Genomic DNA, 15,308 nt, shown 5'->3' on the forward strand with positions numbered 1-15,308 from the left:
TTGAGCTGTAAGGTCTAGATCACGAGGATGACTTGGACAAGGCTTCTGGAAGACTGAGCAACTCATTCTTAATAACAAGACAATGTTATAGTTAACAGTGGAAGAAGTTAAACCCTCATAGTAAACATGACTAAGTTCCTTAGTTTTTATTGTTTTATAACCACAGTATTTATAAACTCTTTAAAGTAGTATGTGTTGGATGAATACTAATAGCAATGTTGGGATTTTTGTTTGTTTTCTGCTCATTTCATAAACTTGCCTAAGAGTCAATTAAAATGCTGAATTAATCAGCAAAGTATTGTTGATAGAATTGTTAGATATTTTTCCTATCAAACAATGTTTCTGTTTTTGCATACATATCCACTGTAAATTTAAGTACAATACTAAACATTTACAACCATGCAGGGGCAGTCCAGGATCTAATGTAAGAAAATTAAACTTTGTGGAGTTTAATAGATCAGTCTGTAAACAAAGGTTAGAGAGCCACCTAGTGGTGCAAAATAATGCATAATCTACACTCAGTTTATCAACAATGCCAAGCCACTTAAGTACTCCCTTCTTATTGCCAGTCAGCAATGTTTCATAAAAACATGGACAGGCCACATGTACCTAAGACCAGAAACATACTGCTAATAGTGCATTTTTTGTTAATAGTTTCCCTATCTAATTCAAACTTATTTGTACTATCCCAGGAATAGCAATTGTTACTTGTCCTATTGATTATATTCCAAAAGTAGTGTATAGTCATGGAAATGATACTTTTTTTAAAAATGCATACATGGAAATGAGGGTAGGGAGAAGAATTACTATGTTCATGTCTATTCAACTGAGAAACACACCTTTAACTGAAAAGGCAAAAAATTCTCAGCATAGGAACACTGATATCAAACAGAGAACAGTATGGAAAGCATGGTTAATTATACACCACATTTGCATGATATAAAATAAACACACTGATTAACTTTATATTACTGGAATTCAGTGGAGATTTAGTGCTCAAGAGGGAGGAGGGATGCCAACAGTATTTTTGGCTAGAGCCAGGTAGTAAGCACAGGTGTTGTACAATCTTCCCCATGCAGTTCAGATCACCAGCCTCACTTCTGCCTCTTGGTAGTCAAATTCCAGGCTCCTCTTCAGAGGTGAATGCTCTATAATGCCTCATTAATTGTGTGTGTTGTAGGGGCTAGTATTTGAGGATGCCAAGTGTTCACTACGGTCTAAGATTAGATCACTAAAATCAGTTTCAAAAGGAGATAGTTTGATGCCAAGGATTCAAAATCTGAAAATTCCTGAATTTAAGAAACACTCTTTCTTGGAATAAAAGATACACTCCCGCTATAAACACAATAGAATACTTGGACTAGGCTTGCAGCTCTGGAGAACAACTTCTCCATCAAATGGAGGTGCAGAAACCCAAAAAATAAACATACTGCAGAGTCCTGATATAGCATTGTGATCTTTGTAGTATAACACTGAACTGTTGCAATGCAAAATCTTCAAGTGTGGATACTTCACAATGAAAACATTTCCTTGGAACGTCAGGACATCATACTGCAATTACTGTGCAGCTCTCTTCTTCCTCATTTGGCACAATCTCCTCCCAACTCTAAGCATATGCTTTGCTGAATCAGGACCTAGGAGAGATCCTGGTGACTTCTCTCCAATTATCCAGCACTCCCAGCACACTGCTTCACATGCACCAGGCAGTCTTCAATTCAGTCAGCCGGACATCAGGCAATCCATTTGCAGCTGCAATCAAACCCTGAGCTCCTCCGGCATCTCATGCAGAGACAGTCAATATGACACTAGAGCTACAGTTTGAGTATCACTGGGATAGTCCAACCCCACTGTCTTTAAAACAGACATATGAAATCCCTTGCTTTACTAGGAAAGTCAAGTTTCCCTTCCTAAGACAAAGTCAATTGAGTACCCACATCCTGATTTGCCTGTTTCCTGAGCTGAATTTCTCTAAAATTTCATGATAATGGTACATCCGAGACATTTGATTAAATGTTTTTTTATTTCTATGTACAATCTTAGTAATTCTTGAAGTTGTTTTTCACATTAGCTTTCAGTGTCTGAAAAGCTGAACTTTCGAAGTACACCAAAGGGAAGTTCATACAGGGCTACGCTTCCATCCCCACAGACAAAGACTGCGTCTACACTACAAGCACTACAGCAGGACAGCGGCAGCACTGCAGACACTTGCTATAGCACCAGAAGGGTTTCTGTGAGTCAGTCCACCCCCTCGAGAGACTATAGCTAGGTTGATGGAAGAATTCTTCGGTTGACTTCGCTGCGTCTACACTGGGGCTTAGGTCGGCTTAACTATGTCTCTCATGGGTGTCAATTATTCACACCCAAATGACATAGCTAGATCAATCCAAGTTTTAGGTATACACCTGGCCTAAGGCTATAAACTAGTAACACACATACATGAGACAGTGAATACATCACAACATGCCACCATATTAAAAGTATCTTCCATATGCTAGTCTATTCCCCCCTCCGCCCCTCAAAACGTTACCCTAACAATACCAGTAGAAGTTAAGAGTATCAGTAGAGTTATTTGAAGTTTAAAAAAAACAACAGAAAAAGATCTTTGGCAACAACACCACCACCACCACCACTTTTTGGAGGAGGCAAAGAGAAAAAAATTTGTCATATCCCCTAAAATTAACCCCACTAACATTTTGGAGAATGTGAGCGTGGCATACACATTTACAGACAGATAGAAATTGTTCCTGCTGATTATCTAATTTCCTACATGAATGCATGAGTGGCATTTCTGTACTTCCTGAGCAATAAGACACAACAGACTATGCATTGTGATGGATAGCCAGATTGCTTAATGTTGTTGTGGTCACACTATAACTGCATTTCCATTTTTGTCAAACTTCTTCACAAAAGGCCCTACTCAGTGGGACTCTTCCTTATGACTTCAGCGGGAGTTGGATCAGGCCCAAAGTCAATTAAAAAGAGAGAGAGAGAGAGAGAGAGAGAGACTCAGAAGATGAAAACAGGGCTTGCTTTCTGACACTTGCTTTGGATAGAAAACCTTTTGGGTTTAGTTACTAAACATTATATAACTGAGCTGTAAAACAGCAATAGACATATCCACAGATCACTCCAAGCAGGAAAATTAGCCACATAATACTATATCATCTCAATTATTCCCTAAGAAATGGTACAGTAGCAGAGAAAAAAGATTTGATATTGTTTTTAAATACTGCTTTTATTTTAAATTAACAAAAACACTTTGAAGCCTAAGACACTGTTGGATCACAACCCTATCTCTTCAGACACTGGCAGTGTAAAGCCAGTTTCAAGAAAGTGATTTTTTTTTTAAACAAATAAAGGTCCTCCATTACATACACACATAAAATGGCCCTGGTTCAGATTCTGAACAGCTCAAATTTAAAACTGGAGAGTTTTTTAGCCCCCAGACATTCTATAATTGTAACAACAAAACTCTATGCCTGATTTATTGTATAATAATTCACATCTATACATGATATGATGGCACTTGGTCTTCAGCCTCCTGCCTGAATGCATCTATTTGTGAGTTATTACAAAATAATTCACACCCTGCCATATCTTATTGTTTCATTTACACTGGAAAAACTCTCACCTTTCTATGATGGAATATTGACTTCCTAAGCAACCGAATACCTCTTATTACAAAAAGAAGTGACCAGGCATTTTCTAATTACTTTTAATCAGCATTTGTTACTAGGTTGTCATTTATATTATGGACAAACCCATCAGATTTAGCAGAATGTCATGTGTATACTGGGGGCAGTGTCAGAAGAGAAGTGGCTTAATTTTGCCCTGCTGTAATCCTGGTATAAACTCCATCTGTTTACACTGGGACCTGATTCTGTTCTCACCTACATGGTGAAAATAAGGAGCAATTCCACTAAAATCATTTGTCATACTAGTATAAAATTGAGGGGAAAATTGGGCCCCATAGCTGAATTTGATGCTAGATTTCATTCTTTTTCCATACTCTACCAAACTAATTTCTCCTTCTCTAGTTTAGCAGCAAGTGAAACATTTGTTGGGCTTTTGCAATTCATGCTACACTGCACAGGGATAGAATTTCACAGCATTGAAACCACTTTACCATACCAATGTCGTATCTGAAATTAATCGAAGATGCTACTGAGTTCCTTTGTTTGTTTTTTTAAAATTCCTCCGATGTACGTACAAATGATTGGAGTATAAACATATAGAACCTGATTCTCCACTCTCTTGCATCTTGTATAACCATTTACACCTCTGCAAAGTCAGGGAAAAATATTACTGGGTGTAGCTGAGCAGAGAAGTATCACTTGGTAGCACTCAACATGCACTTTGGGTGCTAGGCACTGGAGAAACAGGCCCATGCTACAGCAACACTGTAATAACACTGTTTATGAGTGGCATCTTACAATTGCTTAAGTGCCGCTAGAGTTACTGTGACTTTTTTATCTGTTTTCTGTGAATATTCATATGCACGATGGTTGTGGAGACAAAATGTCATGGTGTGTTTATATGAATTTTGACAACAAAAAAGTGAATTATTCATTTACTCATCCTGTTTATAAAATGTTCAGGTGTCCAACCAGGCAACAGAAGTAATACTGTCTTAAAGGACCAGCAATACAGAGCAAATAGTGATTTACAAATAGCAAATATTCCAATAGTCCTAGGGAATAATTCCCAAATAATTACAGCTGAAGTGTATTTACATATAAATAGTAGAAGAATGTCAAATAACCCAAAAATGATATTCTACTAATGGATAATTCATGATCAAAAACAGGGGTTAAATTTGACAAATGAACTGACTGCTGTGAATAGTATGCCCACCTCTAGTCATGGAGCTTCTGGGCTATTCACCTGAAGCACCCTGTACAATCCTCCCTTGTGCTTTCCTAGTTACAGCACTACTGCTTCTCACATGTCCACTTTATATACCTCATAGACAGTTCCATCGGCACAATGCAGTACCCCATGCCCCTGTCGCTGGTCCAGGATCCAGTCTCCTTCATACTTATCACCATTCCTGAAACAACCAACCAGGAGAAAATTCTTAATGTTTACATGCTTTGTGACTTGGTAGATAAAATAAAGTGCTATCCTGGAAAACCAGGGCTTGTAAACCTGCAGGATAAACCATTAAAAGTAAACAGCAGCAGCAAATAAGCATGGTCACAGAGAAGTCAGCATGACAGTGCCAACAACCGTCAACTGGCACTTCCTCCAGGAAGTAGGCAACCATCTGGAAGTGCTTAATTTAGCCAGCTCCCACCACTGGCCTTCAAAGTTTTTTCACCTCAGAGACAGACAATGGATGATACATTGCAAGAGTTAGCTCTATATGAGACCCTTCCCTTTATTCCCACAGGTAAGGCAAAGGTAAGGTACAACTCCCTTTGCAACCAAGGTAAGCCAACAGATCGAGTAGATCAGCATGACAGGCTATGGAAATGGCTTGTTAGCAGACTCTTATTATTCCTATTAACAGAAGTCCTCTATAGTTCCCTACTGAGTAAGAATGATTGATCAGCTTCTATCATGCTGTCAAGCCTTTTCTGGCATTGTTATTCTTCTTTCATTGTATGCTTACTTATACGCTGGTATGTGATCAGTGGGGGCTACTATCCATGCACAGCCAAAATAGAAACAGAAAATAGAAAACAAAGTGCAAAGCATAAGCACAGGGCCTGATCCAAATCCCACTAAAGTCTATGATAAGATTTCCACCTTGACTTCAGAGGCTTTGGATAAATCCAAAGTGTAAATTAGTTTTGCTGAGCTATCTTTTGACTCTACAGTCAATGGCACATGGAGTCTCTGCAACTAAAACTTCAGGACTCAGAATTCCAGCCAAATAAAACATTAACCTAGTAATTCCGGTCCACACAGAAAGCCGTTGATAGTCATGCTCAAGCGTGGGTTTTGGTGAGGCTGAACTTTATTGTAAATATATTGTATTTAGATAACCACATGACTTTTGAAAGTTTTTTAATCTAAAAAACAAGATGTTAACAAGTGGCAAATCCAGAGCTAATCAGTTTTTGACAGAGCTGTGTGTTACTGGCATAGCTAAAGCAGTACCACAGTGAAGTACTAATGATTTACAAGCAATTAGAGCAGCAATGCTTGCACTGTGATTGCCAGCATTTCTTGTGTAAATTTATCTTTTTAGGAGTTTAATATCTCAGCTTAGGCTATAGACTGAAACGCCACATATAAAATCTTAACTTTTGAATTCATGTGGCTCTCTTTAAAATACAGCAGTACTAATTAATTTTAAAAAAAGCCTTTTGACATTCTTGCAATTTAAATATAGCTTTTGTATTTCACTCTGAAAACCTAAAACCCTTTATGTCTTTTTAAAGAACCCTTTCAGAAAGTCCGTCAGTAGTGCATGTGGACTTGGTACATATGTCCAACAGCTGAACACCAACTCAAACAAAATTCTGTCCAGCTTCCATGTTGAAGAAGTCCATGCAATACCTCAAAAGAGATGAAAAATCAACTTCCTAACCTCACATAGGTTTTCATGGTGTGGAACCTGCATGGATTGTTTTTGCTTAATTGGATCCAAAGAATCTCTATGTACAATACTCATTAGCAGGACAGAGGGTAATCACTCCAAAGGGATCAGACAAATTACAGTGTGCTTGAGACAATTTTTAAACTTTCAAATTTCCACAGAAGTTTTTCTTGTTTTGATTTCATAAAACAAGGACAATAAAAATGGAATTAAGAGTTTGCGGTTCAACACAAAATGTAATAAAATTCAGAACTGAGGGGAACTTAAATATTGGAGAAGATGTAATTACTTGTTACAAGATCCAAATCAAAGGATAATCTTTTATACATGCAAAATGTGAACTGCTAGATCTAGGCATAACAGGGTGAGTTTCACCTTAACTCACTTTCCCAATTTTTGCATGTTTAATCCAGCCCCTAAATGTTATATTAACAAGAGCAAAACAACTAATACAATAACATTAAAAACTTACTTGAAGGTCATTTTCCCTCCTCCATGTTTCTTATTATTGTGAAAGGTTCCTTGATAAGTTTGTCCATCCTTGTCAACAAGTAATCCATGTCCTAAATAATAATAAATAGAAAAATCTTTAGCAGACACATAAACAACCTCTAGAGGCAGGAAATATCCTTACAGATCCCTGCAATAAAATCCCTTAATATGTGGGTTTTGAATATAGTTAACTTCTAAACTGCACAGAAAATATCTACTTCAAACTCACGGCATAGCCAATTGATGAAGGTTTAGCAAAAAATCAAACAATTTGGGTTTTAATTATAGAAAGTTTTACCAAACTTTGGTGGACTACAAATCAGGTCAGAAGTTGTTGTTTATTTCAGTGGCACCCATCACATGCTAGGTGCTGTAAGAACTAAAGCCCTGATCCTACAGAAAGACACACACACACACTTAACTTTTATGCATTGACAGTAGTCCCATTAAAATTATCAGAGCTACTCACAGTGTATCTAGTCAAGTAAGTGGTCCTGTCCCCCAAATTTGAACATTCTATGGACTCAGTCCTGAAAACAATCACATAGGTAAGTAGCTTGACTTCAATGGGATTAATTACATGCATAAAATGGGACTACTCATGTGTGCAGAGTTACTCATCTGTGCAAATAATTGCATGATCAGGCCTTTTGTTATCTCACAAAGGGCACCACAAATTTTGCATGAAAACCTATCTAGTTCTAGCTGAATAAATATAAGAATGGGCTTATTTCAAATCTCCAGAGGTTTGCGTTAAACTCATTCTCATCATCCCAAATGTTCACTCTACCACACTCCAGTCAATTAAAGTGTAAACACAGTCAGTGCCAAATTCAGTTGTAGCGTAAGCAGGTGCAATTTAACTCAAATTAAGTCAATGGAGTTGTACTTACACTGAATTTGGCCACCAAAATGCAAGAGAGTCCTTGGGTTAATCTGTTGTAAATGAACTTTTCTAACTAAGTTTGCTATGCTTGAGACACTCTTGGGGGAAGGTGAAAGGAGACAGACAGTGAAGGGATTTTACCCCAATTAGTAAATAAGGCCTATTTCAGCAAGATACACGTGACTAATCTTAATAACATACTCCAATGAATTCAGTGGAACCACTTACATGCTTAAAGTTAGGCCTGACCTTGCTGAATCAGGGACTTTCTACTATTCTGTGTGTATAATGCCTAGCACAACAGGGCCCCACTCTTGGTTGATTCCTATGCACTGTTGTCATAACTGTGATTAATAATGAATAAAATAATAATAATAATAATTAACCAGGACCTCAATTACTTTAGAGTGAATTTTAATTAAAGTTTCCTCTCAGACTTTAACTTACCTGCTCTCATTCCATAGGAGAACTCCCCTTCATATTTCCCACCATCTTTGTACTGCATGACTCCATGTCCATGGAGCTCTCCAGAAACGAACTGACCTGAGTAAGTGTTTCCTTGAAGCAAATATATCGGAAAGTAAAGTGGAAAAAAGAAATAATAGCTGTCTCAAATGTGGTTTAATATTTTTTTTTTTAAGTCTAAAGAGTGCTAATAAAGAAAGGTTCCTACTGTACCTTACTTACAGAGCAGTGGTAGAAGGTATTTTAAAAAAGTCATAAAGTGAATAATTAATAATGGCTTTTTATTATCAGTACAGTCAAATGAAGAAAAAAACTGTTCATTAGGTCTTTATCTTAAAACTAATGAATCATAATCCATGTTCCTTCAGGTCTTTAAAACTGAGGCATCTTAAAAATGGCAGTGACTTGTTAAAAAAAGATTCATAATATGTTCTTTTATGGTTAAGAAATGTATAAGAAGTACTTTAATTTCATAGTCAACTTAACAGCTTTTTGATGGCATGTAGTCATTCAAATCTTCTGTATGAAGCCTGGGAAATCAGGAGCTTGGTACTAAAAATACAGGACTGTACAGTGAATTTGTCTGTGCCTATACCATCCCAGAATGAGAAATAATTATATTTTTCTGTCAAGCATTTACCCAATTTATTCATAGAATAAAAGGTTACATGGGCTCCACCCCATACCTGCTACGTGCCAGCCACCACAGAGTGCCAATCGCTAGGGCTGGGGGTAGAGGGGAAGTGACTTACCCTCAGGTCAAAAAGGAAGCAGAGGTGAGGACTTACAGTTCCTTCCTATAATATCTCCTGGGGCAGCACAATCACATGATGCCCCACATTTAGGGCTGAATTTAAATAATTTTTGGGTAAGGAGTAGCTCATGAAGAGTTTCTCTCTATTCAAGAAAGGAAAAAGGAGAGGTGTGCCAGCTGGGGTATAGGTTCATTGACAAATCCCTGTGTGAGAACATACACAAGATCCGCTCACTAATCACAGGGTGATTAATCCTTTACTTTCTTACAAGATCAGGGCTGAAAGAGTTTGATGCAGGTGTAGGGATCTGCCTGTGAGATCCTTATTTAGTCTCTAAGGTGCCACAAGTATTCCTTTTCTTATTGTCAAAGATAAGAGACATCCTTCTGGTTTACACCATTACCCCTCGCCCACTATTACATGCACTTTGCTTGGAGTTAACCAAAAGTCAACATAATCCAGTATAAAACAGCAAACACATGAAAACCTGAAAAAAATAGGATTTACAGTGGAAACCCAGAAAAACTCTTATTTAGAGCAAAGCAAGGTGGCAACTTACAATATAGATAGGTATCAAATGTACTTTTTTCTACATATCCTTGTAAAAGGATAAAATTTATATTAAAAAGTATGGTGTATTCCAGGGAAAAGAACTAACCTGTAGATGCCCAGTATCGCAATCCATTTCCCATAATTTCTCCATCTACAAACTCGCCTTCATAATAACTTCTATCCTTAAATAACAGCTTACCATGACCTAGGAAACAATATGTTACTTCAAATGCTTTCTGAATGACAATAGACTTCTTATAATCTCAGAGACACTACATCTAATTGTTTGAGCAGTAAAGCGAGAATCAGGGCTTCTGAATTTCAACCTCAGCAATGTGTGTGACTTAATGTGCAGCCCTGGGCAAGCTACTTCTCCACTCTGACTTGATTTACCCATTTGCAGAAAGGAGATAAAACTACTCATCTTACAGAGGTTTTGTGAGACTTATTTCATGCTTTTAAAGAATCTTAATCTATTTTAGGTATTCCTAACACTTATCAAAATAATGTTTAGGCACCTAGTCTCTTGATGAAAGGAAGTGCAGAAGTGTTAAGTATTTTATGTGTAGGGTGAAAACCTGGCCCCAGTGAAGTCAATGGGAGGTTTGCCAGTGACTTCATTGGGGCCAGGATTTCATCTCTAGAGGTTGTAAATTTTGGAAGACAAAGACTTCGTTTTCATACCAGTCTGTAAGCACCTAATATAAGGTTGCAAATATAATAGATTCTCATTATTTGTACAAAAACAAAAGAAAGAAAATTACTGTTTTTTGTTTTATTTGTAAAATATAAACAAAAGTCTTAGAGAACAGTCAAGTGACGCTTGTTTCCAGAGGATGAGAGAACATTGAGTTGAGCTCTTGAACAACAATATTCTTAACTCCTTATTCCTCACATATTTCTAGCAAGTTAAACTCTGAATGACTATGTATGATGCACCCAATTCAGAAAGAAGTAAAGACGTGCTGGAGCATGAGCAGGCACATATGACACACAGGTTTCAGAGTAGCAGCCGTGTTAGTCTGTATTCGCAAAAAGAAAAGGAGGACTAGTGGCACCTTAGAGACTAACCAATTTATTTGAGCATAAGCTTTCGTGAGCTACAGCTCATTTCATCGGATGAAAGCTCACGCTCAAATAAATTGGTTAGTCTCTAAGGTGCCACAAGTACTCCTTTTCTTTTTATGACACACAGTGAAGAAGGAGAGAGGATAACACCCATTCCAAGGATATAATGGACTACAAGAAAGGATCTATGAAGAATGGGGTGAAGGGGCAGTTTCTCTGTTACTGATTTGTGGCCTTTGGCCAAAAGGCTCTGTTCACCTAAAAGGATTTACACCTTTCTAGATCCTATAGACCTAAAAATCTCTGCAGATTTTTGCTCTGGATGCAACTAACCTACTCAGGAAGAAAAAACAAAACTTTCCTCTTGTTACAATTCTGGCTAAGCAGAGCTCTTTGTGGTGGATACTCCATGTACAGGGTCTCCCGTTTCCAGGGCTGACACTCTGCCAGATTCATGACACCCAAGCTTTGTGTATTTGTGGCCATAAAGTCTATTTTTTTTTTACACTTAAGAACTAAAGACTGTGATGTCCATGACACCAATTATGGTTATGGATCGCTGTCACTGCTTAGCAGAGTCATACATAATCTTACTTTAGCTTCAGTGTTTAATACTGTTTCTACAGAAATTTTACAAATTAAAAAAGTTAGATAAGTGAACTAAAATTTCCCTTCATTGTCAGGGGATAAAACTATCTCCCCTTACCATGTTTTCTTCCTTGTTTCCATTCTCCTTCATATTGAAAAAAAGAATTAGAATAAACATACAGTCCATATCCTGAAAAACAAGACAAATACTAGGTAAGAAGATGAGATTTCTGGAACTATTTAGCTGAATAATAAAAAGTCATACTTGAATGCTGAAAGAACGGGTAATAGAAAAGAAATAGTTGTTTTCGGTAGATTTGTATACACATCTGCATAGACATTTTGTATCTTGAACTATTAAATAACATTTACACCAAAATAAACATAGGAATTTGTTTGCTATTTACAGAAACATCTTATAAACATGGGCATCTAGATACTACGTTGTTGAGTTTATTATAAATGTTCCTAATCCATCTATGTCAAAAATATTATCTGGCATGCCATAACTTGTATAAGTCAAGAATAAGCACACATAAAAAGAAGCAATCTTTGTAAGGGGAAGACTTTTTTGTTTTGTTTAAAACAGCTTAAATACCGGAACAAAGATATACACTCCCTCTTTATTTTAGCAAGAAACAAGTTTCCCTACTTGTACTGTGTCTTAAATCTGTTCGTTCAAAGCTCTCTCCTAGAAAAAACGAGGCAGGAGGTAGGACTGACCTTAAAGTAACGCGTGTTCTCTATGCTAACAGTTTAATTGATTATCATGTCTAGTGATCTCGTTCCTCAGGGGCTAAGTTCTCGTTTATACTATGAAGTGGTTCCCTTCTAGAAATCCAGCTTCGGGGCTCAGGCGCAGCGACCCCTCTACAGAGCCTTCTGCCCACCCGGTGCTCAAACAGACAGAAGAGCCCCCCCGGCCCGCCCCGCCCCGGTGAGAGCGCTGCTCCCACACACCCGCCCCTCCTCCCGGCCTGGTGTGCGCGCGCACGCTCCTCCCTTCGCCTCCTTCAGGGCGCGGACAGACGGACACCCCCCCCCCCCATGCAGACAGGCAGGCGGACCGACCGACGGCCCGAGCCCTCACCTTCCCGCCGCTGAGCCTGCCCCGCCCCTAAGTAGTAACCAGGCCTGGGGGCCGCCATCTGGCCTGGGAGTAGCGACGCCAGACCTTGGCAACCGTATCCTGCCGGCCATTGGCTCCCTGGTAGCTAGGGGCGGGACTTCTCCCTCTCCCCCCCCTCCCGGCCGCTGTACGCATGCGTCTCTATCTCTTTCTTCCCCCCCACCCTCTTCCAAGGGCTTCTCTGCTCTACTGCATGCCTGCTGGTGACATGCTAGTCAGACATATGGGGGGACATTTTCACTGCCCATTTCCCCCCCCTTCAAGGATTTGGGGGAAGCACATTCCCAGCTGAGTGGGCGAGGGCTACAACATGCCTAGGTTTAGAACTGTTACTGTTATTTTGTGTAAATAATACAGAACAGCAGGGCCCATCAGGATCCAGGCCCCAAATAATAAAAACATGGTCCCTGCCCCAAAGAGTTTACAATCCGAGAACCAGATCCTGCAAGCTTGTGCACAGGTAGTGCCTGTATGGGGGGTCTCTGACTTCAATGGCCCTCCATGTGGGCAGGAATAAGTGGCAGGATCAGGGTTTAATGAAGCGCAGATACTGCAGTGATGAGGTCCACAGAAATACAAAGAAAGAGAACCACTATTATTTAATATGTACATTAGCAGTATTAACAATGTCAAGCATTCAAAAATCATGAGTCAGAACAGAAAAAAAATCACAAGGTTGGCTTAAAAATCATGAAATGTTAAAAGTAATATATTTTGGTTCTTTTTATTTGCCTTCTGGTTTTGGAACCTTTAGGGATTAGCTCTTCAAGGTTTTGTTTGTTTGTTTCTTGTTTTTCATCCAACAAACAAAAGCTGGAAACTTACTTTTAAAAAAATGCAAACTAAGATTGTCCTGTAGTCCAAGGAGGACCCTCAACAAATTGGAACTTTAAGCAAAATACCAAATATCACAAGACTTATGATAAAACTGCATCTCCTGTGCTAATAGGACAATTTAAATCAGCGAGGTTTGACTATTTCTAATGTCAATTTTAATACTAGGATCTTCATATTCTGATTCCTGCATTCAGTTTCAAACTTGAAAAATGTTTCATTTTGTTTTTTTAACAAGTTCTAAGTGAAAGCATAAGGCAAATCCTCACCCCCCCAGTAGCGGCTGTTGTGGTTAGAAAAGGGAAATTTGAATCAGGGTTCCTCAAATCCATTTCTGGCTCTGCCATTGATTTATTATGTGATCTTGGAGAAATTATTTTACCTTTCCCCATCTGTATAATTATGATTTATTCTTTGTAATACAGCAGTAATACAGAGCCTCTAACAAGCCCCTCTGTGCTTGGGATACTGTATCTAATAATACTTAGCTACTTCTCAGGTGTATTGTGAGAATATAAACCTTGTAAAATGTTTTGAGATTCTTTGAAGAAAAATGCTATACATGTTTAAAAATGTAGTGATGAGTGTGATATAACTGTCTGGACATATAGTTGTGCAAACCATTACTACTGTTCCAATACATAAAGAAAAATATTTTGGAAATTAATTTAGAAAATCAGGTTTAATCAAAGAGCACTGGGTGAGGGATTTTATTATTTCTCTTATAATCCAACTGTTTTAAAATATATTTGTAAAGCTAACTATGTATGTGAAGGGAAATTCTTAACCTAGGAAAGCCAAAATGGTAGTTAGTGTAAGTATTGCACTAAGATGGTTAGGTGATCTTCAAAATACTTACTCAAATACAATTTGATGAATTTTATGCCACTTAACTTTTATAAATATTTAAAAAAAATCTATGTGAAATCTTTTTTAAAATGTTGACTGTAAAATCGGATGTATTTTTGTACTTTATTTCTGAGGTGAAACAAATATATTGCTAGAATCCAGAGACTGCATCAACATAGTACTTACTACTTGGGTGACTTTTTTGGCCATGGGGTATTTGAGAGGATTCCTGAAACTTGGAAGAATTCAGAATCCTTCAAAACCAGTCAGGAAGAAAAGTTTTATTCAATTTTTTTAGGTGTCATTAATATCAGAGCTATATTCAATTTTTTTAGGTGTCATTAATATCAGAGCTATAAAGCCAAGGAAAGAATGGTAGTTATTTCTGAAGAAAAGTAATTTTGATATATTGTTGTTTAATAAATATTTATATAGCTATCCAAGATGTTGGAACTAATCACTCTAGTTTTCCTTTAAAAGGGGCAAATTTATCATGGTTTTATTTCAAGCTCCGAAATGCAGCATAGTCAGCAGTGCGATATTTCAGTTCAAGAGACAGATTCAAACAGACATTTTCATAGGGTCACTGTAAAACTTCATAGCATAGTATACTGCAAGAAGTGATGATATAAAAAATTTCATTTTCTTACTCAAGAATTCTGCTTGCTGCAGATTGAGTCGGATCTACTCACTTGAGTGACAATAGTAATTTTTTCTCCTGTTAGCCTTGCAAAGATAAAGCAGCTATGGGAGAGGAAGCTGAATGGACCCTGGCACTGCACAGAGCCAGCTGAAGGATCTAGGCCTAAACTGCAACGGCAGTTCCAAATGTTTCCTCTGTTACAAATGTGAGGGGAAAATTTTGCACCGCAGAATGTTTATTACTGGTGATGATGCATACAAAGAAATAATCCCTGTTTGATATTTGGATCCCTTGTTGAGTTTGCCAGTCTTACAGTTAGAAAAAAACCCCATCTTTTTATATTGGTAAACTGAGCAAATGTGATCTCAAATTGACAGGTGACAAACAGAAAACCTGCAAATGCCATATTTCAAGTCACATTACAACTGCACTTTCAAGCAGCAAAACCGTATAGAGTTTGGAAGAATGGCATGGGGAAATAACTTGGTGCCTATATTTAC

The 15,308-nt window shown here is 37.9% G+C and overlaps 1 protein-coding gene across 1 annotated transcript in view; it reads right to left on the reverse strand.

Moving 5' to 3' along the window:
• MORN1 (MORN repeat containing 1) overlaps positions 1–15,308 on the reverse strand; it is a 195,202-nt gene that overhangs the window by 179,669 nt on the left and 225 nt on the right. Inside the window, 5 exon segments of the mRNA XM_078849320.1 lie at positions 4,963–5,050; positions 7,020–7,110; positions 8,373–8,483; positions 9,804–9,902; positions 11,472–11,543. Of these exon segments, the coding sequence (XP_078705446.1) occupies positions 4,963–5,050; positions 7,020–7,110; positions 8,373–8,483; positions 9,804–9,902; positions 11,472–11,543 (461 nt within the window).

The sequence above is a fragment of the Lepidochelys kempii genome, chromosome 18 (assembly GCF_965140285.1).
Source record: "Lepidochelys kempii isolate rLepKem1 chromosome 18, rLepKem1.hap1, whole genome shotgun sequence".
In the NCBI taxonomy this organism is placed as follows: domain Eukaryota; kingdom Metazoa; phylum Chordata; order Testudines; family Cheloniidae; genus Lepidochelys; species Lepidochelys kempii.